The 26,276-nt window shown below is 38.4% G+C and overlaps 2 protein-coding genes across 2 annotated transcripts; both read right to left on the reverse strand.

The window, feature by feature from the left end:
* Window positions 1–1,069: 1,069 nt before the first annotated feature.
* Window positions 1,070–2,056, reverse strand: LOC140945390 (QRFP-like peptide receptor). The gene has a single exon (XM_073394423.1). It carries the CDS (start codon window positions 2,054–2,056, stop codon window positions 1,070–1,072), a length of 987 nt encoding a protein of 328 aa, XP_073250524.1.
* Window positions 2,057–15,066: 13,010 nt separating this feature from the next.
* LOC140945391 (neuropeptide SIFamide receptor-like) lies at window positions 15,067–16,041 on the reverse strand. Its single transcript, XM_073394424.1, has one exon. The coding sequence runs from the start codon at window positions 16,039–16,041 to the stop codon at window positions 15,067–15,069; it is 975 nt and encodes a 324-aa protein (XP_073250525.1).
* Window positions 16,042–26,276: the final 10,235 nt, after the last annotated feature.

The raw sequence follows: 26,276 nt of genomic DNA on the forward strand, positions 1-26,276 counted from the left end.
AAATCGAACATGCTTTCTGAAAGTTTTTTTTTAATATCTTTATTGTGTATTTGTCAATAACAATCCAAACCGATATTGGAGTATGCATTTAATATTCAATCTTTCATTATACAGCGATTATTTTAAAAAAATACGGATGATATGTTAGTGAGATAGATATTAATGTTTGTTGTTATTGATTAAATTTTTTGGGAATTCATTGCTTGAATTATGTTTTTATTTGAAACTAATTCTAAGTAGAAGCAGGTTCCGAATTATAGTCACACATCAAGATAAAGCTGAAGATACTATAACAAGCTTAAAAAATCCAACATAACTTAACTTCAAGATCGTCCATATTGTATTTTATCTTACAGCCTCGAAGACCATGTGATATCCTACCGTTCCAACCCCATGATCTTTCTACATGGGGCCGCACTTCATTTCCAACATTGAACCTTTAGTTATTATTAGTATCTTGGTTAAGAATTAAAGTAAAAAAGACTACTTCAAACTGATCAAACAACAAATGACAGACTTAAATGATACCGGTAGACTAATCGTAAGATCATTATTTAAGCTTTCATTTTTTTAAAAAGTAATCCAAGAGTTAGCCATCCGTACACCTTAGCACGTCATACCATGTAACTTCGGTTTATTATTTTACAGCAACATATATTCTGCATATTCCTGTTTTTTCCTAATAAACCTGATGAAGACTGGTATTGGCCAGTCGAAATATTGTATACCTTAGCCTTTTTCACGTTGTTTGATCAGTCTTTGAAGTAGTCTTTTTAAATTTAATTCTATTTTTATCTTTTTGGACTGATTTAACGATCTTGTTTGATCCAACCTTGAGCAACATTGTTCGTTCACGGTTTTGAAGGGGTGTTTTAAGCCTTAATTTACATTAAGATAATAACAATTATAATCATCATCATCATCTCCGTCATTATTTTATGGTGAAGTATTTAATCCTTATTACTATTATTATTATTATTATTATTATTATTATTATTATTATTATTATTATTATCATCATTTTTTTTTTGCACGAAACGCTTAAGACCCAGCTGTTAGTTTTCAAAAGTTAATCTTGCACTGTATCACAGCAATTCACAAGTCTCTTAAGTGCTTGGAGATAATTACTGCTAAAAGAGAGGCAGATGATCGGGTTGATAGCACAGTTTGCGTAAATCATGTAATTGGTGACAATGTAGAACAGATAAAAACTACAGGAAAACGAGATGGAACTGCCCGGTGCACTAAAATTAACTATCACCGCGCTACTGAAATAGGGTATCCAGAAAATGAAAAACACTACAACGATGGCGGTAGCTATCTTAAGCACGTTTCTGTTTCTTCTGGTGCGCTTTTCTTCAGCGTTGGCTGACTGTTCACCTGGATGAGCTTGCATTTTAAGCTTCATCAAGATGATAGAGTAAAGTATCACCACGAGGACAAAGGGGATGCAGAGAAACACGACAGCAACTGCTAGGAAGTAATTTGCAAATGTGCTTCCTCCAAAAAATTCCATCCACAGACGTACGCACATCAGTCGTTCTCGATATTTAACAAGTTTATTTGCAACAAGAAGTGGCGAAAAAACGGCCATTGCGATGATCCACGTAGCGATAATAAAGAATGGACACAGCTTTCTAGTTATGAGACGAGAGCGGAGTGGAACTACAACAGCTCCAAATCGATCCACGGCTATCAGAACCAGGCTCTGAATCGATACTACCCCAGAAACATTCCCAAGAAAGATGTGTAGCTTGCATAAAGCTTGGCCAAGGGCACCACCAATAATCCACGAGCCAACGTGAAACTCTGCAAGTCGAAGGGGGAACAGGAATATTGGAAAAAGCAGGTCGGATATGGCCATGTTTGCGATCAACATATTTATCGGTTTTCTCAAAGTTGGTGTTTTGTAAACAATTAATACGATGAGAAAATTTCCAACCAACGAAACACAAAGGATAAAACTGTAAGCAACTGTTACTCCAATTTTTACTGCTTCTGGAATTATTAAACTGGAGCAGCTCCAATAACTTGATCCATTTGCTGCTGCGATCATGCTCAATGACTCCTTGGCGTTTTGTAAGCAATTAATACGACAAGGGAATTTCCAACCAGAGCGAAAACGAAGCTCAAAATAAAAGTAACTGTTGCTCCGCGTTTTGTTCGTTACTTCTGGATTTACCAGACTGGAGCAGCTCCAGGAACTTGATCCATTTTACTGTTGTGTTTGTGTTTTTGTTGTTTTCTTTTTTACTGACTTCTCGACAGTTGTGTTCTCTTGATACTCGCTTCTACTGGAAAACATCGACAGTTAAAATAATGGTTTGATATATAATAGGTTTTTTTTATTCTACCATTGACAACACTGTCACTGTATTTAATTCTGATTGCATGTAAGCAAATAATTGTAATTCCTGCCACCTGCAGGGCTTTCCGAATAACTTCGTATCCTGATATTGATCAGCAAACTGAGGCAAATTATTACGTAAGTAAATTAAGGCTATAGTTCTTCCAATACGATTAGTCAATTTCTACATATTGTGAATTTAAATTTAAAAGGTCCACCTGTATCAAAACGTTGAATAAATACTCCTAAGTGTCGATAAGTGTCGATAATAGACCTTTTTAGCTTGTATGTTTTGTTCTCCCAATACAGGTCATGTGATAATACCCAAGAGAACTGTTCCTTACAAATTTCGTCTTATTTGCGTGCATCAGTGGTCTCATTTTATTAATTTCATCTACTTAGTTTCATGATTGTTTGATACAAAGCCCACCTGACCCACCAGTATTGGTTTTAAAGGGACTGTGTGACGTTATTTCCTGATGACGTAAGCACAGAATTGACGTAAAACAGCAATATTGCAATACCTTCATGACATACCCCTTTAAACTATCTTAAATGTTACCTAAAATAAAGTTAGTACAAATATTGCATGAGACAGTGACAATGATGTTTTCAAAAAAAAAAACTCATTAATAATCCATAAACTTAAAAACAAAAGAAATTAGTGTTTAGTGTGTCTTTATATCTGATAAAAATACGGACGCGACTAAATGTTTTACACCAAAACATCTCCAAATCTGAATGTTAGTACAAGAATGAGTTGATCTATATCAAGTATTTTAAAGCCTATATGTGCTTTCTCTTCAGCGAGGATGAAGCCGGAATGAATAAACAAACGCAAATTGCACGCCATCATTAATCATAATCAACCTTGATTAAATTCAAATAGGATTTTGAACTACACTCCTCGAAAAAATCAAAAGCCGCAAGGCAGAATGAGAAACATGAAAAGTATTCAAGGGAAAAAGGCAAAAAGGCATAGTAGTTTGATCCTTCTAAAATCATGTTTTCTTTCTGTCTGATTTCTTAGCCGGCTTCGCTTTTGGAATGGCGAATACTGTATAGGAATCCTACATTTACCGCGCTTATTAAATGCTCTCTCTTTATAACTTTAAGACAACTGCAATTTCTAAAAAAAGTTTTTCTTTTCATTTGCAACTAGAAACGTGTTATAAAAGCTAAGTAATGAGCAGTGGTAAAACGCGAGGTATGAGCAGTGCTTTAAACATCTTCAAAAACGTCCCGGAGTATTTCATTTCAATAGAATTGCTAAATAATGCATTTCAGTTATATATTAAGGCCTACAGCTGAATGTAGGCCCATCAGTTTTTCAGTTTACAGTGTAGGACGGCGGCTCACTGACTTTCTTTCACTTCTGCTGAAATCACTGTCTTGGATCGTTTGTGTGGCAGGAACTACGTACCTTCTCAGTCCTTGAGTTAGGTTTCAAAGTACGCGCTTCGATCCCCTATCGTATTTTTTGCGGATCATTCTAAGATGCTGGGCAAATTCCCTTTAACCATAGTTATCAGAGGAGACTGATTATGAAAAGCGGCAAACATCATTGATAAAAACCACAGTGCTGCAGTTTATGTTGGAAGCACCCTGAAAGTGCACAAACCTTTGTTTTCTGTTGGCAAATTGTTACGGAATAAATTAATGCAACGTTTTTATTGGTCAATACAATCAAAATGATAGGAATTCTTTTGAACGTTGTGCACTTTCAGGTCCACAAAAACATATAACAAAGGAGTCTGACGGGTTTCATAACCATTCCACTCAATTAACTATGCTTTAACCTGAGATCAGGCTCTATTTTCGTTTCGCTTTGAAAATCGGTAGCCGTTAGAGAGAATGTATGAGAACCGCTCAAATTGGGCCTGATCTCAGGTTAAATTCCCTTATATAAATCTTACAATGAAAATTATGTAAAATTGCTTTATATTTAAGCAATAGAAAACGTTTTCCGTGCTTGCATAGCCTGATATAAACACGAGAGGGGTTGGGAGAATTCGAGACAGTTATGCAAACCCGAGACGAAGTCGAGGGTTTGCGTAACTGTCGAGAATTCTCCCAACGCCTCGAGTGTTTATATCAGGCTATGCAAACACAGGAAAAAAGTTTTCTATTGGTTTTATAAAATAACTTTCCCGAGCAAAAAACGCAAAACTCTTTATAAGGCACTGATTAAAAGAGAAATTCTCACCAGTCGCAAAATCTTGTCCACGAAGTCTTGCACGCGTAATCAGTTCTTGTTTTGCAAAAAGATGCTTTGCAAAATACGGATTTTTCTCGCTTTAAACGGTCAGCTTAAGCGAAGAAAAATGTACACACCTTCTTTGTAACGATTTTCCAAGTTTCAGCCGTCGAAGGAATGGGTAAATAAAGAAAACTTTTTGAGTTTTGAACTCGAAAACTTTTTCAAATTTGTGCTTGCGTGATTAGCGCGCGAAAAGCCAAACAACTTGACGCCACAACCATGTTTACATACTCTGATGCAAACACTCCTCTCGGCCAATCAGAGCGCGCGTACTATCTTAGTTATTTTATAAAACTTAATCCTTAAAGAGTTCCCTTTAAGACTCCTTAAAGTGTTCACTTTAGGACTTCTTAAAGTGCACACTGTAAGGCCCTATAAAGTGTTCGCTTTAAGACTCCTTAAAGTGTTCACTTTAAGACTCCTTAAAGTGTTCCCTTTAAGACTCCTTAAAGTGTTCACTCTAGGACTTCTTAAAGTGTACACTGTAAGGCCCCATAAAGTGTTCCCTTTAAGACTCCTTAAAGTGTTCCCTTTAAGACTCCTTAAAGTGTTCACTTTAAGACTCCTTAAAGTGTTCACTTTAGGACTTCTTAAAGTGCACACTGTAAGACCCTATAAAGTGTTCGCTTTAAGACTCCTTAAAGTGTTCACTTTAAGACTCCTTAAAGTGTTCCCTTTAAGACTCCTTAAAGTGTTCACTCTAGGACTTCTTAAAGTGTACACTGTAAGGCCCCATAAAGTGTTCCCTTTAAGACTCCTTAAAGTGTTCCCTTTAAGACTCCTTAAAGTGTTCACTTTAAGACTCCTTAAAGTGTTCACTTTAGGACTTCTTAAAGTGTACACTGTAAGGCCCCATAAAGTGTTCCCTTTAAGACTCCTTAAACTGTTCACTTTAATACCCATTAAACTGTACACTTTTATGGCCCCTTTAAGTGCGGAATAATAAGTGAATGTACTTTTGAAAGTGCGCACCAAATATTATACCCCCTTTCGTCTTAAGTATAAGAGCAATATCATATTATTCTGATCTGCCCCCTTGTATTTACATATTCTGGAATCTGATGTCTACTAAAATACATCCTTTCCGATTTTCTATCATGAAAGCTACACAAACTCCATAAAACTGCAACCGTTTTCAGAACATTCTATGTTCTAAAGTAAATATCGAGTTTCGATTAATCTGGAGACATTTTTACACTGAGGTCATAAAGCAAGTTAATAAAGGGAGAGTACATTATATGGGCGAGTGTTAGTTAGCCAGCAACATTTTCTACTATTTTCGAATTTGGCTAAACTTCGCCGGTTCTATATTAGAAAATATGTGTAAGAAAGAAGTAAGAAATATCTATAATGAAATAAGCAATTTCTGAAACACTGTACACACACTAAAAATGATACAATACCTGAAAGGACAAGTAAATCCCATTTCGCGAAATCCATTCAAATACAATTTCTAGAAACTGTACGAACCTCTTTCGGCGTATCTTACCCGGGACGCAAATTTTTTTCCAAGATGACAACAACACAAAATGTCCGCCGGGTCCACAGTTGAATTCAATTACAGTTTTTGCAAACCTAATTTCAAAGAAACCGACTCCCGTCCTGAAAATTTGGCGCCTTTTAATTTTTTTTTCCTTGTTATTTGTTTTTTGGTTTTTGCTGACTAAGTGGCCAGCCAGCTGACTTTTGAGGCGTTTGGGGGTGGGGGAAGGGGGGGGGGGCTGGGGGAGAGGGTGATAGGTAATTTGGTTTGTGTAAGAATATGTTGCCCCAAACTTCTGGTGATAGATTTTTTTTCTTTTTCCCTGACATACAGAGTCTGCATTCTTTTTTTAATCCCCCCTTTTTCCTCCCTGATAAGTCAAATGGTCGGCCCCTAAATTGATGTGAAAAAATTTAGAAATACAAACTTCTCCTTCAGGTTTTAGATCAGTTCTCGTTTATGTTGATTAAACATGTACTACAGTTCAAAGCACTCTTCAAGCTAATATTCAGCCCCTCTAAAATTTGGAGAAATGCAAATGAGATCGTATCGATTCAAAGCGGCCTCTTAATTGACTATGACCTGTTGTTTTATCGACGGGGATGAAATTGTGATAAGAAATGCTTAACGTGTTATATATCCAAGAAGCACTTAGGCATATTAATATCATGCCAGGAAATCTACCTGGATGAACCAGAAAGGGTATAGAACAACTGCCTAATTTTTTTTCTACGGGTCGAAATGCTAAACGCGTTGTACCACAGGTAACCCAGGCTCTGTGATAGTACCACAGTACGGGTCCAGTAAAATTACAGTGTTTGTATGGGGTAAAAATATCATCCTAAAATTTCTAGGAAATACTAAATAAAGATCAATGAAACTTACTCTGCAGTTAATTGTTGTTGTCCTTATTGCTCCAACGAAGTTTCGGGATAATTTGCAGTAATTTGTTCAAATTCACTCTATCTACAATAATAATATACAAGGTAGGAAACACGAGGTACCATTTTCGCCGACATGCTCTCATTCAACACAACTTTTTCCACGAAATTCGAACTCCAACGGAAAATAGACATGCCAGGATCGTAGAAATAGGATAGCAGCAGATATAGAAACCAATGAAGCTTTCCCAGATAGTGAAACGAATCCCACAGACTTTGACAAACTCGAAGAATATAATCCAAACACACCGAGAATACGCTCGCCGAAGCAGCCGGGCCAGATCAACGCGCGGCCAAGAAAATGAAGCCTGGGCACTGTACAAAAAAATTCCATCCCGGGGGTCCTGGGGTGACCTTTCTAGGGACCGATACATCATTTGCCCAAGGCCACCCTCCCCTGCTGGAAAAATACTTGATAGAAGGCAATTGTTCTTCCTAGCCAATCACTATGGCCTGTTATAAAGAGATTATTTTCCTCTCGAACTATATTCAGTTCCTGGCGCTGGTCCTCAGAAAGTTTATCAAACATCAATAGGGCAAGGTTATAAGGGCAAAGAAAAGAACAACGAAGGACGATTTACAAAACTTAAAACGAGCAAAAGATATAAGTGAATTTTGGCTCTTACCGAGGCATTTGTACAACAGGATCAAATTCAAAGAGAGGTGTCTCACGATGCCGATAGAGCGTTCACTTGTATTGACAAGAAGTCGGCGTGTTACTGCCGCATTAATCGCTAAATATGTTAATCGCGCTAGTTCTTTGTTTACTAGTGCACGTGGCTTTCACATTCGTCTCAGTTATCGCAATTCATATTCTGTCGCAATTTTCTGTATAATTTTTGACATTAGTTTGTAAGCTTCAACGTTTATTTACGATAGTTTCGCTCGAGAGTTCACAGCAACAGTATCTCAGTCATCATCTACCTTTTGTTCAACCTTGTTTTTAGCCCGCCTTGTAAGCATTTCGCGTTGTTATTTCATTAGTTTCATTACTGTTATTTGCATTCCTTAGTAAAAGAAATGGGACACCTTGTAACTCCGCAGACTCTCCTGATTATATTACTTTTTTTTAGCCATTTAAATTCAGGCGCGTGTGCGGGGTTTGCTCTGGCAAATGGTGATTGGCTAGGAAGGACAATTGCCTTCTATCAAGTATTTTTCCAGCAGGGGAGGGTGGCCTTGGGCAAATGATGTATCGGTCCCTAGAAAGGTCACCCCAGGACCCCCGGGATGGAATTTTTTTTGTACAGTGCCCAGGCTTCATTTTCTTGGCCGCGCGTTGATCTGGCCCGGCTGCTTCGGCGAGCGTATTCTCGGTGTGTTTGGATTATATTCTTCGAGTTTGTCAAAGTCTGTGGGATTCGTTTCTCTATCTGGGAAAGCTTCATTGGTTTCTATGTCTGCTGCTATCCTATTTCTACGATCCTGGCATGTCTATTTTCCGCTGGAGTTCGAATTTCGTGGAAAAAGTTGTGTTGAATGAGAGCATGTCGGCGAAAATGGCACCTCGTGTTTCCTACCTTGTATATTATTATTGTAGATAGAGTGAATTTGAACAAATTACTGCAAATTATCCCGAAACTTCGTTGGAGCAATAAGGACAACAACAATTAACTGCAGAGTAAGTTTCATTGATCTTTATTTAGTATTTCCTAGAAATTTTAGGATGATATTTTTACCCCATACAAACACTGTAATTTTACTGGAACCGTACTGTGGTACTATCACAGAGCCTGGGTTACCTGTGGTTGTACTTCATAAACGCTCTGAGGCATGAATATCATGTCACGACTTCTACTTGGACGAACCAGAAAGGATATAGAACAACCACCTAATTTTTTCACGGGTCGAAATGCTAAACGTTTTATATATCCTACAAGCGCTCATGAATAATTATATGCCAGGACTTCTGCCTGGATGAACCAGAATGGATATAGAACAACTGACTTTCTACGCGTCCAAATGCTAATTAAACGTGTTATATATGCTAGAAGCAATCAGGCATAATAATATCATGCAAGGACTTCTACCTGAATGAACCAGAAAGGATGTAGAACAACTGGCTGATTTTTGTTCTACAGGTCGAAGTGCTAAACGTTCAATTTTTTTTTTCTACGCGTCGAAATGCTAAACATGTTTTATATCTTAGAAGCGCTCAGGCATAATTATATGCCAGGACTTCTACCTAGATGAACCAGAAAAGATATAGGGCAACTGCCTAATTTTTTTTTCGGCTACGGGTCAAAATGCTAAACGTGTTATATACCCTATACCCTCCTTTAGTCGCATTGATATAGAGAATGGTTTGTAAGCACATCCTCGAGTCTCGAAACATTTGTGTTGCGCCACTATAAAAGTTCCTTTTCCCGGGAACGGTAGGTAGACTTCCCGCTTAACAAAATTTTTGATAATTCATTCAAAATTGATCCTCGTGAAAGTCAGAAGTGCATTTATCGACACAATTATAAACAGACTTCCTCCACAGTGGTTTGAACACGATTTTAATTAAGGGACGGACCATTAGAAAACTTATGGGGGGGACGGGCGAAGTACACCCCCCCCATAACTTTTCTAGTGGTCTGTCCCTAAAGTACTTTACGAGCTCTGCGGTAGTTGACCGCAAAAGTGTTACGATGACAGATACTCAACTGGATGATTACTTCACTTCAAAACAACCAGGCGTGCCGCATTTTTTAACTTCCGGAACGCTGAGGCTTGTAATGTTCACCTGCAAATTCGACTGTTGGCCGTGCATGTTTGGCTCCTGCAGGAGAGCTTTCTTGGAGAATTTTTTTCAGTAAAAATAGGGCCTACTGAAAAGCCATAATTGGTAAAATTTCCCTGTAAACTCAAACATTTATCATGCAGGTAGCAATTTCATACTACTTGATAATTATGACAATGAATAGAGTGGAAACATGCATGCATAATAAGTGTATGGGGTTATACGGAAATCTTACCAAATAATTTAGCATGTTACCAAACCAAAATAAAACGAAAAATGCAACAATTGAAGAAATCAGCCTGTGGACTGCTCGAAGGTAAATTCATAAATACCAGAGTACTTCTAGGCTTGTTCATGCGAAATCGTCTGCGTGGTTGTTTACGTCTGCTCGGCATACTCATGCAGGCACGTGCAGGAGACATTTTTTCGACCTTTAAAGTTTGTAAATTTTTTGTTAAATGTTTCTCCTCAGTGATACAACAGGATCGAATGAAACTGGTAGAGTAGACTTTAGGAGCTCATTTTTGAATTCACTGAAACCTCTTCTCGAAGAAACTCTCCTGCACGAGCCCGACTGATTTTTTCAGGGGCGGAGAGGAAACAGTCGAGTTTGCAAGTCAACCCTTTCGTATAAGAAGGTCACGAAGGCAGCACAATACATGCTGATTCTGATTGGGCACAAAAAATATTTTTTTGCCCAGTCACAGACAAGCGTTCGAATAAGTCGTGGAACTGGTTCTTTTAGAGTAGCATCCCAGGGGCTCTCTCGCCCTGTTCTTGAACACTTTCCTTTTCTTATATTTGCATTTATTTCTTTTCGGTTTACATTATCCAAGATCACAGAAAGGAAGGTATACACTGTTTATACTGCATTGATTTGGCTTACATTATGTTTTCTGCTATTTTTCCATTTCAATAAATGTAGTCAACAACTACAGAATTCGCCCTTGAAATTAATTCCCTAGGAGCTCTAAGACATGTCGACCCTATATTTCACATGAAATTTGGGAAACGAGACACCATAAGCCAGCTGTCCTCAATATGCAGGTTCTTTCTTTTCAATTTAAGGTGGCTCCGTAATTAATACTAGAGCATTTTGCTGTGACAAATTTTCCGTCATAACTTTTTGGTTTTTAACGCGATGGCTGCGAAACTTTGCAAACAGGAATAGATATCATTCGGCAATAAAACGAAATATTCCGATTTCATTGATGGTAAATATTTCTTGAGAAATTAGCGCTTGAAAGGACCCTACTGTTCAAAGAAAATCGCGTCTAGTAAAAAATTTTGCTGATATTTTTTACTGAAATTTCTGGTATCGGCTTTCATTGATATAATAAATATGCCAGAGGAATTTCAGAAAAATCGTTGGAGCAGAAGTCCGTAACTAAAAGTGGCTCAAAATTCAGCTGTGAAATTGTTTTGGAATTTCAAAAATAAATTACTATCAGGGAGAGGGAGCCACCAGTTTGAATTTTCGGGACAAGTAAATTCAACGTTTACTAATTTTTTAAGACAAAAGCCGATTGCCTATCGTGCTATTCTTTAAAAGGTACTTTTTAGTTTTAGAAGCACTATAAATTGCTCCAAACCTTGCTCTGAAGTACAATGACTTGTTCTTCGACAGTTTTAAAATATCCCTCGGCAGTTTTGGCTCAAACTCCTGCTGCATACGTTTTGATGTATTGCAATGCAATTTCAACGACTTTTACTGCTGTTCGTTGCTTCCAATTCAGGAAAAAAGTATTGAGATTGGACGCTACCTCTTGTCAGAGCTCAGATAGAACTCTCCAGCACCTTTGTTTATGACTACAAAATGAACACAAGCGGCAGTTCTGCGAGGAATTCGTAGCCTGCGTAGCTGGCGGTATTGTGTGGGTGCGAGATTAAAGTTTTGGCGGCGGAGCCGTGTTCCAAAAAAAAGGAGTAGGGACGAGGCGGTAATCTCACTCGACTACTACACAATACCGCCAGCTACGCAGGCTAAGGAATTCGCACCTCACCCAGGGGGGACGAACGACAATGATGACCATGCCTGTGAACCGAATAACATCACAGTGCAAAATAAAATTATCGCAAAAATACTGCCCGTGAATAAATTTACAACTCTGAAATTTTTGTCACTCCTTCCTTCAATGAATGGGTATTTTTTTTCTTGATTATTATGTTTTGCTCTACAATACATGTTTATACAGATCGGTTCACAGACATGGGCATCATTGTCATTCGTCCCCCCTGGCTGAGGTGCGAATTCCTCGCAGAGCTGCCGCTCGTGCTTATTTTCTGGTCATAAACAAAGGTGCTGGATAGTTCTATCTGAGCTTCGATACAAGGTAGCTTACAATCCCAATACCTTTTTCCTGAATCGGAAACAACGTACAGCAGGAAAAGCCGTTGAGGATGCATTGCAATACATCAAAATGTATGTAGCAGGAGTTTGAACCAAAACTGCCAAGGGATATTTTAGAAATGTCGAGGAACAAGTCATTCGACGTCAAAGCAAAGTTTGGAGCAATTTATAGTGCTTCTAAAACTGAAAAGTACCTTTTAAAGAATAGCACGATAGGCAATCGGCTTCTGTTTTCAGAATTAGCAATCACTGAATTTACTTGTCCTGAAAATTCAAACTGGTGTCTCCTTCTTCCTGATAGTAATTTATTTTTGAAATTCCAAAACAATTTCACAGCTGAATTTTGAGCCATTTTTAGTTACGGACTTCTGTTCCAACGATTTTTCTGAAATTCCTCTGGCATATTTATTATATCAATTAAAGTCGATACCAGAAATTTCAGTAAAAAATATCAGCAAAATTTTTTACTAGACGCGATTTTCTTTGAACAGTAGGGTCCTTTCAAGCGCTAATTTCTCAAGAAATATTTACCATCAATGAAATCGGAATATTTCGTTTTATTGCCGAATGATATCTGTTGTTTTTTGTAAAGTTTCGCAGCCATCGCGTTAAAATCGAAAAAGTTACGACGGAAAATTTGTCACAGCTAAATACTCTTGTATTAATTACGGAGCCACCTTAACAACTAAATGTGTTTTTAGTTTAAAAAAAAAAAAAAAAAAAAAAAAACGAAAAAAAAAAAACTAAACTGATCTGCGGTAGTGGAAAAACAACTTTGGCAAAATTATTGAGCCCTCACCTAGCTTTTTGCAATAATGGAGACGACAAATTAATAAAATACCGTGACAAAGAGGTCATATTTGCCGCGATATAACGTACACACACAGGTCATAAATACTAGAGCGAAGCTCATGCCAGTGACTAAACAAATGGAATTTTGTTCACTAAACCTTAGACGTTTTGTATAAATTTGAAATTTATTCGTCTTTCACATCTCAGAATCAGTATGCAATAGAAGATGTAAGGTCATTATGGCTTAATGCCTAACGCTAAGAGAGCTGAAGTCAGAATGTTAAACAACGAGATACACGTCTCTCTAGCTAGTTTTCATACCATTTATACAAAAGCGGATAATTACTATCCGACTATTAATATTTATGGTGGCACGCAGGGGCGTAGCTAGGGGGGGGGTTCTGGGGTGCCCTTGACCCCCCCTCTTGGTAGGCCTTCTTTTGATCAAACAACCTACAATATTCAGGTGGCGAAAACGCCATGACAATATCTTGGCCGTAAAAGCCATTGTTGAAAACACCACTTTTTTAAAATTTGTTTTTTTGTAAAGTATTTTCGTCAGCGGCTCTTGTCGTTAGTTAATATGGGCCTTCATGCCGCGATAATACGACTGAGCCCGCTGATACACGAAGGAGAGCAGCGGTATAAACCATATATAGTCGGCGATCCCCGGATGGTGTCCCTGCTGTGATACCCCCTTTGAAAAATCCTGGCTACGCCCCTGGCACGTCTCTTTCAACAAAGCTCGTTTCACACGTCTCCAATGCTCTAAGAAATAACCGAAACACAATGCGATTCTAACTTGGTTTGAGCTCAATAGGAATACAATTGAAAGATCCGGAATATCCGCTCGATTGACCTGTTATTCCAGTTCTAAACTAAGTAGAACATATTCCAAATACAGATCAGGGGAGCAGAATATTTGGAATAAAACGGAATACTGACGTCACTTCTTAATGTCAGCAAGTTTTACACATTAACAAATTAAAACATGGCGGACTTGGTTGGTGACTATAGGCAACATATAAACGAGGGAAATGAAGCATTCCGTAGAAAAGGCTACAGCTGAAACAGAGGAAAAACTCTTTAAATTGTTCTTCACACAAACAGCGAAAAATCTACTGAATTTCTTACTCGGCGTCAGGGTATACCACAATTTTCTCCCTTGAATTTGCCCTGTCAGGAATCTTCCGATTGCTTCTAACACAAGAGATTTTCCAGATAATATTCACGTTAAAACGACCTACAGACTCGAATCACTTCACAATTTAATGTCCACGCTACAAAGATGATTACAATCGTTAGATCCCTCATAGACTCGCACATGGTTTCGAAATCCTGTACTTACATCACGTCATTACAACTTATCACTAAGCAACTAGATCAGAAGGAACAAGGTTTACTTTCACAGCGTGACAGTCACGCAGTCCATTTTTCCAACATCCCCTAATTATTATTCGCAAAAAGAAAGAAAAATATTTGTTCACGCCATGTTTGTAACATGGCACCGGTGCACGTGACTGAGCAGGTGCCCGGGGTGATTCTGGTGATGACAACTAAGGGTAGGCTAAACGCTTTTATATGCCTCTCTGTGTTGAAAGACTTTCTTCGTTGTTATCAACTATCTTCCACCGGCAACTGTTGATTTTTTTTTTCTAAACGCTTCAGCTGAGTATACTCCATGGCACTTTAGTTCAGACACATCAGTTGTCTTTACGAAGTAGGACGACCGTGGCTAACTGGCCTCTTCTTTCACCTCTACTTAAGTCCCTCGTCTTGGTTCGTGCGCTCCTTTACTAGGTTTCAAAGTTCCCATGTCGATCTGCTAATACCATACCGCTTTCTTTGGATGTCTTGCCGGTTCTGCAGCAAACCATCCAGAAGCCGTTTCAGTGAACAGAATAAAAAAACGGCTCTACTGGCTTCGATCGACGTTTTTCGGCAAAATTATACGTTGCAAATGCGTTCAATACAACATTTTTTTCCACCATTCCTAGAGTTAGGGTTAGGGCGTGCTCCAGATTACGTTGCAGCCGAAAACATAATTCGCATGCATTTCTTTCGTGATTTCGCTTTTATTTTACACAACAGATTAGTTGTTACTTGTCTTCTTTTTTTTTTTTTAATGAATCTCTTAAGACCCGGCTTTTAGTCTTCAAACGTTAATATTACACTGCATCGGCGGCACAGCAACTCACAAGTCTCTTAAGAGCTTGGCGGTAGTTACTGTTAAGAATGAGGCAGATAATCGCGTTGATAGCACAGTTTGCGTAAGCCATAAAGAAGGTGACATTAAAGTATCGATGAAAACTACAAGAAGATAAAATAAGACTGTCTGGTGCACTGAAATCGTCTATTATCGCGTTACTGACTAAGGGTATCCAGCAAATGAAAAACACTACCACGACAGCGGTGGCCATCTTAAGAACATTTCTGTTTCTTCTTGTCCTCTGTTCCTCAGCGTTGGCTGACCGTTCACCTGGATGGGCTTGTTTTTTAAGCTTGATCAGGATGATGGAGTAAAGTATCACCAACAGGACAAAGGGAATGTAGAAAAACACGATAGCACATGCTAGGAGGTAATTTGGATATGTGTTTCCTTCGAAGGCTTCCTGCCACAGAAGCTCGCACCTCAGTCGTTCTGGGTATTTAACAAGTTTTAAAGCAACAAGATATGGCGAATGAACGGCCATTGCGACGATCCACGAAGCGATAATGAAAAATAGACACAGCTTTCTACTTAAGACAGCGGAACGGAGTGGGACTACAACAGCTACAAATCGATCCACTGTTATCAGAACAAGGCTCTGAATCGATACTAACGAGGAAACGTCTGAAAGAAAAGGGTGTAGCTTGCACAAGGCCTGACCAAGGGTACTACCAATAGGCCACGAGCCAGCGTGCCCTTCTGCCAGACGAACAGGAACCAAGAATATTGGATAGAACAGGTCGGACAAGGCCATATTTGCGATCAACATATTTATCGGTTTTCTCAAAGTTGGTGTTTTGTAAACAATTAATACGATGAGAGAATTCCCAACCAACGAAACAACAAGTATCAGGCTGAGAGCAACCGTTTGCCCAATTTTTAGTGCTTCTGGATTTATCAAACTGAAGCAGCTTCCATTTGCTGTTGTGTTCATGCTTACTGATTCTTCGACAGGTCTGTTCTCTTGAGTCGCTTACTTACAAAAACATCTTCTGTTCTTTCATGTTGTTCTATATATAATTCTACCATTGAAAACATTTAGGCGCCGCTATATTTTAATTGTAAGAAAATGACAGCAAACTGAGACAAATTATTATAGTTCCTCCTACTGAATTGTCAATCTAAAGTCAATTAATGGTTCCATATCAAAAATGCTAAATAAGTTCTTATTAAAGGACGCATTTATTTATTTCCTAATTTATGTTCGGTTTACATTATTTGAGATCACCAAAGGTAAGGTCTACACTGTTTATAGCGCATTCTTGTGCCTCTTACATTATGCCTTCTGCTACCAGTTCATTTCAGTCAATACAGTGAATTCAGCCTTGCAATCAACTCCCTTTGGAACTCTTAAAAGTCGTCGACCCTATCGCAATGATATTGACATAAAATTTGGGTAACGGGACACCATTAGCCATTTCAGCTGTTCTCAAAAGCACAGCTTCGCTCTTTCTCAGTTAGATACCTAAATTCCTGTTTAGTTTAACAAATTGTCGATTCAGTCGGATCTCAGCGGTTGGTGGAACAACAACTTTAGCAAAATTATTGAGCAAACAATGGAATATTACCAATTACAGAGAAGAAAAATAAAATACCGTGATCAAAGAGGTCAAATTTGCCGGGATAAAACATACACACACAAGTCATGATTACTAGAGCAAAGTTGAATCAACTACAAATGGAATTTTGTTTGCTAAATCTTTGACGTGTTGCATAAATTTGGCATTCACTCAGGCCTTGTAGAACTTAGAATCAGTATGCGAATAATAAGGTCATCATAGCTATACGTTATTTACCGGCTGGGTCGTCGATAAAATATAGACGGGCCATAGAGACTGGCAAAATTTGTTGGCTACACCGAGGTTTCGGTAAATCGAGGTTCTTTTTGGTATTTTTTGCTATAATTACTGGTGTAAAGAAAGTCGTTCGTTATACCGAGGACTTCGTTATATAGAGGTTCGTTAGGTTCCACTGTATACTATCAGAGGGCCCACCTGCTCCTCTTTGGTGTTAAAGGGGGCTACGTCCGGTTATTTTCTATATCACTTATTAAAAAACACAGACCTAACAGCAATATTCTCATGACATATCACCTTTAAACTCACTCAGATGGTACCTGAAATAAAGAAGGTACAAATATTGAAAAAGGGAGTGACAATCATGATGCTTTCAATAGAAATCATTCGATGTTGTATTTAACCGTACGTTACGCACAATAATAAACAATTATTCCAAAAGTGCTCGCGTTGAATACGGGCCTATGTGCCGCGTTGGCCATAAACATCTCATATTCAGCAAGTGCTGGTAGAATAAATGTTTTATTAAAAACGGCCATGAAATATCATTGATCGATCCTTTCCGAAAAAATTTTTTTAAAATAAACCGAAAGAGATATTAGAGACTTTTACACTAGTGCCACATGTCTATATCAATTAAACTTTTTCATTTGCTTCAACGCCAACGGACCAATAGCCTGCGACCAGGCTCCGCAGTGGGGAGAGGGCGAAGGAGAAAAATCTGCGAGCGGAGCCTGGTCCCAGGCTAATGGACCAGTTGATGAATACTCATTCTAGAAAAGCGTCACGAATAAGTATGATCTGACTACCAACATTTATGGTGGTGCACATCTGTTCGTAGTTAGTTTAATAAAAACATCTGAAAAATTATTTTTTGTCCATAAGCTAAAGTTCACCTTCTCTCTAAGCTCTATTTAATAAAAGCACAGATCGTGTTCTGTTATTAATTTGTGCTTAACTAGCTATAATTAACGACACTTAATATTTCGTTTTTCCGTGAGCGAAGCGAGCAGCTCTTAGGCCCAAAACTTTCCAGTGAGTGCTTTATATCTTAACATACACACGGTGACGCATGAACTAATTTTTAAATAAACATTTAAGTTTTTCCTCTAACTAGTTTTGTTAATGACGAGATTTGTATTACCTGCTAACTTTCTATAACAATAAGACTTCATCTTCCCGTTTGGAAACGTGCTAATTACCTCCTATCCCATGCATTTGTAAAAGACACTTGTGTAAAGTAAGGTCCAGGTCTCAAACAGCCAACATTCTAATTTTCAACCTAAGTTAAAGGGAAGACAGCTAGCTTAGCGGATAAAGCTAAACTTCGAAGGCTGATAATTTGCCTTTCAATTTTGTGTACACCATGAAATAACATAGTATACATGACCACTTAGTTGCTTTGTCTAATCGATTTCATCTTCGAGGTTTATTATGCCTTATTCACATAAAAGCTTAAACATGTTTAACAGCTGATAAGTTGGGCAGGGTTTAAAACTTTATTCCTTGATACAAATCTTAGGTTGATGACAAATGCGCGTTGATCATGAAATTTGTATAATCCCGTCCGTGTACCTGAAAAAAAAAAAACCACTCAACTGTCGCTGAGTTTAAAATGGTGACAAAAACGTTGCTTTAGTGTCTAATGGCGCCGACTTTCAATGGAACCTTTGGGGAATATTATCAATTTATATGCAGTTTTTAAAAAAAAGTTCCAGATGGATCAAATGAAAACTACTGGGACCTGAAAGAATCAAAGAGATGGTTTTAGCCTGCAGCAAGAAAGAGACCTTTGATTAGTATTAGTTGCAAATATTTTAGCCTACTTCAACAAAGATAAAGAGGTTATTATAAGAGGATCAAGCAAGGTGCCTCGTCGGCCATAAAAAAAATTCCATATCCAGAAAGCGGGAGTGGAATGATTGTTTTATTGATTACACCCATAAAATATCAATGATCTATTCTTTCCCAATAAAATATGAATAAACCGAAAGAGACATTAGAGACTTTCACACTGGTGCCGCATTGTCTATATCTTCAAAACTTTTGCATTTGCGTAAACACCATCGGACCAATTGATGAATAAGCGCCACGAACAGTTATGATCTGCATGACCATTAACATCAGTTATGGTGGTACACCTGTTCGTAGCTAATTTACTAAGAACATTTCAAACATTATTTTTCCCTGAGCTAACTTTCACTTTATCCCCAAGTTAACTTTCACTGAGGACTTTTGTCTCTGTTATTGCCGCAGACGGTGTAAAGCCAGTTCTGTATTAACTAGTGCTTAACTTGATATAACGATACAACTTTACCATTCCGTCTTCGAATAGAGCACCTCTCACGCCCCAAATTTCCCGTTTGCCTGATATCTTGATATACTCATGCTGACGCATGAACTAATTGTTAAATAAACATTTAACTTTTGCCTATATTTGTTAATGACGCAAATGGTATAAAGTCAGTTGTATAAACTGCCAACTTTCTATAACAATACAGCTATCCTATGCATTTGTAAAAGACCCTTGTTTAAAGTAAGGTTTCTTTGTGTTCTTTTTTTTTTCTCTCATAAAAAAGTTAAAGGAAAGACTACTTAGCGGATAAAGCTGAATTGAACTGTTTTATCGATTTTATTTTCGAAAGTTTTCACCCAGCTGATCGACCTATGCCCCATTCACACCAAAGCTTAAACATATGAATTAAAAGCTGTTTAGTCAAAGACGGTATAACTTTTTCTTGCCTACATAAAAGAACGTTAGGTTGATGGCAACTTTATTGCAAATTACAAAACGGGTTGAATTTTATTACTGCATCCTGTGTAATTAAAAACCTGTGTTCCTGTTTTTCGCGTCCGTTTTTCATATGGTTTAATTAAACATGTTAAGTCATATGTTTGAATGGGGCACCTGGACAAGTCATCTGCTCCTTCTACAGTCGACTTCGTTTCTGCTTTGTTTAAAAGTTACTGAAAATGATACCACTCAACCGTCGCTGAGTTTAATACTGTGACATCAAAAACGTTGCTTTAGTCTGTAGTGACGCTTACTTTTATGAAACCTTTAAGCAATATATATTGTCAATATAAATAAACTAAAAATATGTTTTCGCAAAAATCTCGCGAAGCTAACATGGTCAGTAGTGAGAAAGCCAAAAGGTAAAAATACGATGAAAAAAAAAGAATGGAAGTAGCCACCCCTGGATTTGAACCTGCACCCCAACAGTTCCTCCAGCCAAAAAGTGCGGCCTCTGACCACTGGGCCATACGACTACTACACCAAAATTAAAAGTGTTGAAGTATTTTCCTCTGCCATCCACACTGTTCGAACCTTGTAGAGCTGTATTTATCATGAATTCAAAGATGCATTTGAGTAAGAGTAGCTCAAAACTAGTATTTAAAAACCATTTCGCATTATCTCCATGTTTATTCACTCTCGGGCTTTATATAGGCCGCTCGATTAACGGACTGCATGGTCTCCTTTATCCTTGCTCTCGCTTATTAATAAGTTTAGCCTGCGAAAGCATCCGTTTCTCCTTGCTCTTCGCCGCTGGGGACGTTTCGCGAAACGTCCCCAGCGGCGAAGAGCGAGAAGAAACGGATGCTTTCGAAGGCTAGCTGAAGTTCAGGTCACCGTTCTTTTGGGGTTAAGACTCCCACGGCAAGGATTTCCGGCCACTTGTTCAATCGGGCACTGTTGTGTTGGCAGCCCGCTGTTATTTGCCGCAGAAATACTTTGTGATTCGCAAACGTACAATAAACAGAGGATGAATAAAATGAGCCCACGTCGCTGGCCGTGTTGCCTGGAAGCCCAAAATGCAGGATCACGTCATGTTTAATGGCGTCTTTAGAATTTGTTTATGGCTTGTTGCTAGGCAACTGCGGATACCAAACCGATAGAAAGATTTATGACCAAAGCGAAATCGCAGTTGTCTTGCGATCCTCGCATGATCCGCGCGCTGCGCGCGACAAAATTATAAACTCGCTCCGCCAGAAAAATGAATTGAGTTCCAGATGGGTCACAATGAGAACTAATGAAACCTGAAAGAATCAAAGGGATAGTTTTAAACGATCTCAAAAAGAGGGATTTCATTAGCATTCGTGAGATGCTGTTGTTCGCATTAAAGTTTATATTTTGTCTCATACATTAACCAAAAATTGAGCAAATAATTCTGAAACCGCTTAATGGATTTTTTTAAAGATGATATTCTCGTTAACCGTTGTTTTATACGACCTTATTGAAAATTTGTAAGACAATAAAATAAGGGCTACAATGCGCTTATTTTTTGTGTGGGAAATTTGGGGTTTAAAATATCCTGCGAGTAGAGATTCTTTCTGGTCTGGCACGGCTTTTAGCATTTACGAAGAAGTCTTTCGCGTTTTCGTTAGTCGTGATACACGATCTTTGTGTGTCGTTTATTGATGGGGACGGCGAGACGGGAGGAACTCCACAATCAACCAGTTTTATTTTCAAGGTTTATTTTACTTACTCGCAGGGCGGTTGTCCATTCTTACTTCTCTTCCAATTCACTTTATCTTTAAGGTTAAGCCTTTGCTGCTGCTTTAGTTCACTCCCTCTCTCTATCTCTAACTTTTCCTTCAACAATCTCCAAATCTTTCTTTCCAGTTGCTAACTCCTTCTTGCTAACTCCGTTTGTCTTCTCTCTAACTAACGAACTCTTTCTTCCTTAAGAGTGTTCTAGAACATTAAAAGCCCATTGATCGGACATTTATGGAATCTTCATTAACTTCCCATTTATCTTTAAATTCGGGAAGATTAGTCCTGTGCCAGTCGCGTGGACTTTACAATTGGTAAAAGCCATTAACCAGGAGTATTGTCTTGAATTTTTATTTTTACGTGAGCAGCAAGCAGTATAACTTACTATGCTTTTGACATATGCAGAATTGCTTAGTTATTGTCGAAGATGAAGTAAAATGACTAGCATTATTACCGATCGGAAGATATATATATCGTATGTGTTTGATACTAAATATTGTTGATTCAGTACTGAGATAGAATACACATCAATGAACTGCTACGCGCGTAGAAATATGAATTTTGTCCTTTGCAAAGAGTTTTTGAATCCCTGTCGTTTGAAACGGTTACAATTTACTTTTCATTTGTTCCACAAGTTTTCAACTCAAGATAAAGGAAGCCACGTCTTTATATCCAAAGGGAACAACCTTCCAACAATTGCTCAATGCAAATTTAAAAACGTTTTTTATAGTCACACTAGGAGTTACGTTTCTTTAAATTATTATAATCAGGTGATAGTCAGGATTCCTCATTTGCATCGCTATGTACTCATTATAAATTCATTTCTGTATTTCACAATTTCAAACCTAAGACAATAAATGTGGTTTGGAAAGAATTCATTTCCCGGCCAACTACTGTGGTCGAACTTGATTTAAATTTTCTATTTTTTTTTTCCTTTTCTTTCTTTCTGTCCTCTTTTTTTGGCTGTAAATAGAGGGCCCCGTCAACACATATTTCGATGTGTTTAGGCCTTCCGTCCACTAACTTACGCTGGGCCTTTTCATCGAGAAGTTATATTTTCGACTTAATAACTTTCTCGAATGAATCAAAGGAATGCCTAACATATCGTATGATAGAGACTATCAAAACGGTCAAAAATGCATCAAAATGAAAACGATGACGTCGTATGTACTATGTAGGTTGCAAAATATCGCAGGCTCTTGTAGCATGCACATAGAGTCCCTCTGGCTAAGACGAAGAGACTTAAGAACACATTTATATATAGCAACTGTAATTAAATTTTTAGCTACATATGTGTACATTTTTCTTATATTTTTTCTCATACTTTTGTTAGATTTTATTATTGTAACGATTAATCTAATTCAGCTTTTGGCTGCGATTTTAATCAGAATAAACTATCTATCTACCTATCTATCTATCTATCTCACGTCACAACATGTAATTCTATCGTTTTCAAACGCTAAGTGTGGATAGTTGAAAACGCATCAAAACGGTAGCGTGGACGTAAATCGATCGATGCATTTTCGATGTCAAAGAAAACGCATTAGTTTGACCTAAGTCTGTTAGCTCAATGGGAATGTCATTTAAAATAAATCCTGTGAAAGGATATTTCTATAATATCACCTTACTCCTCCCTCCTATGGAGGGCTCCTAAAGTCGATCGAGTATTGCAATAGCTTAAAGTTTATTACGGCTACTATGAGGCCACGTCCACACGAATCCATGTATGCTGGACTCACATTTTTGATAACTGCGTCTACACAACTTCAGTGTGGCGTATCCGCCGTTTGGATTCACCCATCCACACAAATACGCTGCTGGCGATTTACATTCATTTTCTAATTACTAGTTAGTAAGCATGTGCAAAAAGAGCCTGCGATGTGATTTCGCCACATTTCTGAATGTTGTTGTAGCTTTATCGAGCACAATGGCCAGTCTTGCCTCTACGTTGTCTCACCAGCCACTTGTTCGCGTTAGACGAACCTAAAATCGACTTTGACAAGGTTCCGACCTTCGTCTCGAACTTAAAGATTTCATAATCAGAATGAGATTGAGTCTTCAATCTTTTGAAATGGCTAATTGTTGTCGTCAAATTAGCGGAACCCATGCGATAAGAATGGCGATAAAAGCAAGCAAAGTTGCAAACAGAACATTGTAGAGTCGATGTAATGTCCACCATTTTGAATTCGAGAGTTTTCATTTGAGACTGAACTCGCATTTATGACGTAATTGACATCAAAATACCCATTGTCAGTCGTCCACACGAAATAACCAAATCCGTCGGATCCAAAAAAAAATCCACTCCGGAAAGCGGTTTCAAAATATGCGGTTCACTGGTTTCGTGTAGACGGAAGTCTGTTTCGCAGAAAAAAAAAAGTACGCGGTTTCGAAAGTATCCGGATTTGTGTGGACAGGACCTTTGTATACAGACGGCCGCTTCGCTTTTAGGCTTTTATTGCAATAAAAAACCGGTGCACTCGCAGTTATACGTCTCTTGTTCACAGTTAAACTTGCCCAGTTCTAGACTAAGTCAGAAATCCTTTAAGAGCTCTGCGGTGATTGCTGCTAAAAAAGAAGTGAGTGATTTGGTTGATCACACAAAATGGGGAGATAAGAATAGAGCTGAGATAAGCGTATATATATGAATTACAGGAATGTGTAATAACCGTAAGCAAACAAAGAGATATCAACTCGTTAATGACGTAGGGGGTCAAGTGAAAAAAAGCCAACACAATAGCGATGGCCATCTTAAGCACGTTTCTGTTTCTTCTTGTCCTCTGTTCCTCGGCGTTGGCTGACTGTTCACCTGGATGGGCTTGCTTTTTAAGTTTGATCAGGATGATGGAGTAAAGTGCAACCAGCAGGACCGGGATGAAAATAATAATGGTGGAAATTGCAAGGCGGTAAATATCTAAGGCCTTCTTCGGCTTACGCATCCACGTCTTCATTTCTTCTTCTTTCTTTCTCATTTCTTCTGTGTATTCTGTGTATTACGAAAGCAACATGCATGGCCAAAACAAGTCATGTGATGCAATACAAAAGCGGATAATTATTATCCGACTATTAATATTTATGGTGGCACGCAGGGGCGTAGCTAGGGGGGGGGGTTCTGGGGTGCCCTTGACCCCCCCTCTTGGTAGGCCTTCTTTTGATCAAACAACCTACAATATTCAGGTGGCGAAAACGCCATGACAATATCTTGGCCGTAAAAGCCATTGTTGAAAACACCACTTTTTTAAAATTTGTTTTTTTGTAAAGTATTTTCGTCAGCGGCTCTTGTCGTTAGTTAATATGGGCCTTCATGCCGCGATAATACGACTGAGCCCGCTGATACACGAAGGAGAGCAGCGGTATAAACCATATATAGTCGGCGATCCCCGGATGGTGTCCCTGCTGTGATACCCCCTTTGAAAAATCCTGGCTACGCCCCTGGCACGTCTCTTTCAACAAAGCTCGTTTCACACGTCTCCAATGCTCTAAGAAATAACCGAAACACAATGCGATTCTAACTTGGTTTGAGCTCAATAGGAATACAATTGAAAGATCCGGAATATCCGCTCGATTGACCTGTTATTCCAGTTCTAAACTAAGTAGAACATATTCCAAATACAGATCAGGGGAGCAGAATATTTGGAATAAAACGGAATACTGACGTCACTTCTTAATGTCAGCAAGTTTTACACATTAACAAATTAAAACATGGCGGACTTGGTCGGTGACTATAGGCAACATATAAACGAGGGAAATGAAGCATTCCGTAGAAAAGGCTACAGCTGAAATAGAGGAAAAACTCTTTAAATTGTTCTTCACACAAACAGCGAAAAATCTACTGAATTTCTTACTCGGCGTCAGGGTATACCACAATTTTCTCCCTTGAATTTGCCCTGTCAGGAATCTTCCGATTGCTTCTAACACAAGAGATTTTCCAGATAATATTCACGTTAAAACGACCTACAGACTCGAATCACTTCACAATTTAATGTCCACGCTACAAAGATGATTACAATCGTTAGATCCCTCATAGACTCGCACATGGTTTCGAAATCCTGTACTTACATCACGTCATTACAACTTATCACTAAGCAACTAGATCAGAAGGAACAAGGTTTACTTTCACAGCGTGACAGTCACGCAGTCCATTTTTCCAACATCCCCTAATTATTATTCGCAAAAAAAAAGAAAAATATTTGTTCACGCCATGTTTGTAACATGGCACCGATGCACGTGACTGAGCAGGTGCCCGGGGTGATTCTGGTGATGACAACTAAGGGTAGGCTGAACGCTTTAATATGCCTCTCTGTGTTGAAAGACTTTCTTCGTTGTTATCAACTATCTTCCACCGGCAACTGTTGATTTTTTTTTTTTCTAAACGCTTCAGCTGACTATACTCCATGGCACTTTAGTTCAGACACATCAGTTGTCTTTACAATGTAGGACGACCGTGGCTAACTGGCCTCTTCTTTCACCTCTGCTTAAGTCCCTCGTCTTGGTTCGTGCGCTCCTTTACCTAGTTTTCAAAGTTCCCATGTCGATCTGCTAATACCATACCGCTTTCTTTGGATGTCTTGCCGGTTCTGCAGCAAACCATCCAGAAGCTGTTTCAGTGAACAGAATAAAAAAACGGCTCTACTGCCTTCGATCGGCGTTTTTCGGCAAAATTATACGTTGCAAATGCGTTCAATACAACATTTTTTTCCACCTTTCCTAGAGTTAGGGTTAGGGCGTGCTCCAGATTACGTTGCAGCCGAAAACATAATTCGCATGCATTTCTTTCGTGATTTCGCTTTTATTTTACATAACAGATTAGTTGTTACTTGTCTTCTTTTTTTTTTTTAATGAATCTCTTAAGACCCGGCTTTTAGTCTTCAAACGTTAATA

The sequence above is a fragment of the Porites lutea genome, chromosome 8 (assembly GCF_958299795.1).
Source record: "Porites lutea chromosome 8, jaPorLute2.1, whole genome shotgun sequence".
NCBI lineage: Eukaryota > Metazoa > Cnidaria > Anthozoa > Scleractinia > Poritidae > Porites > Porites lutea.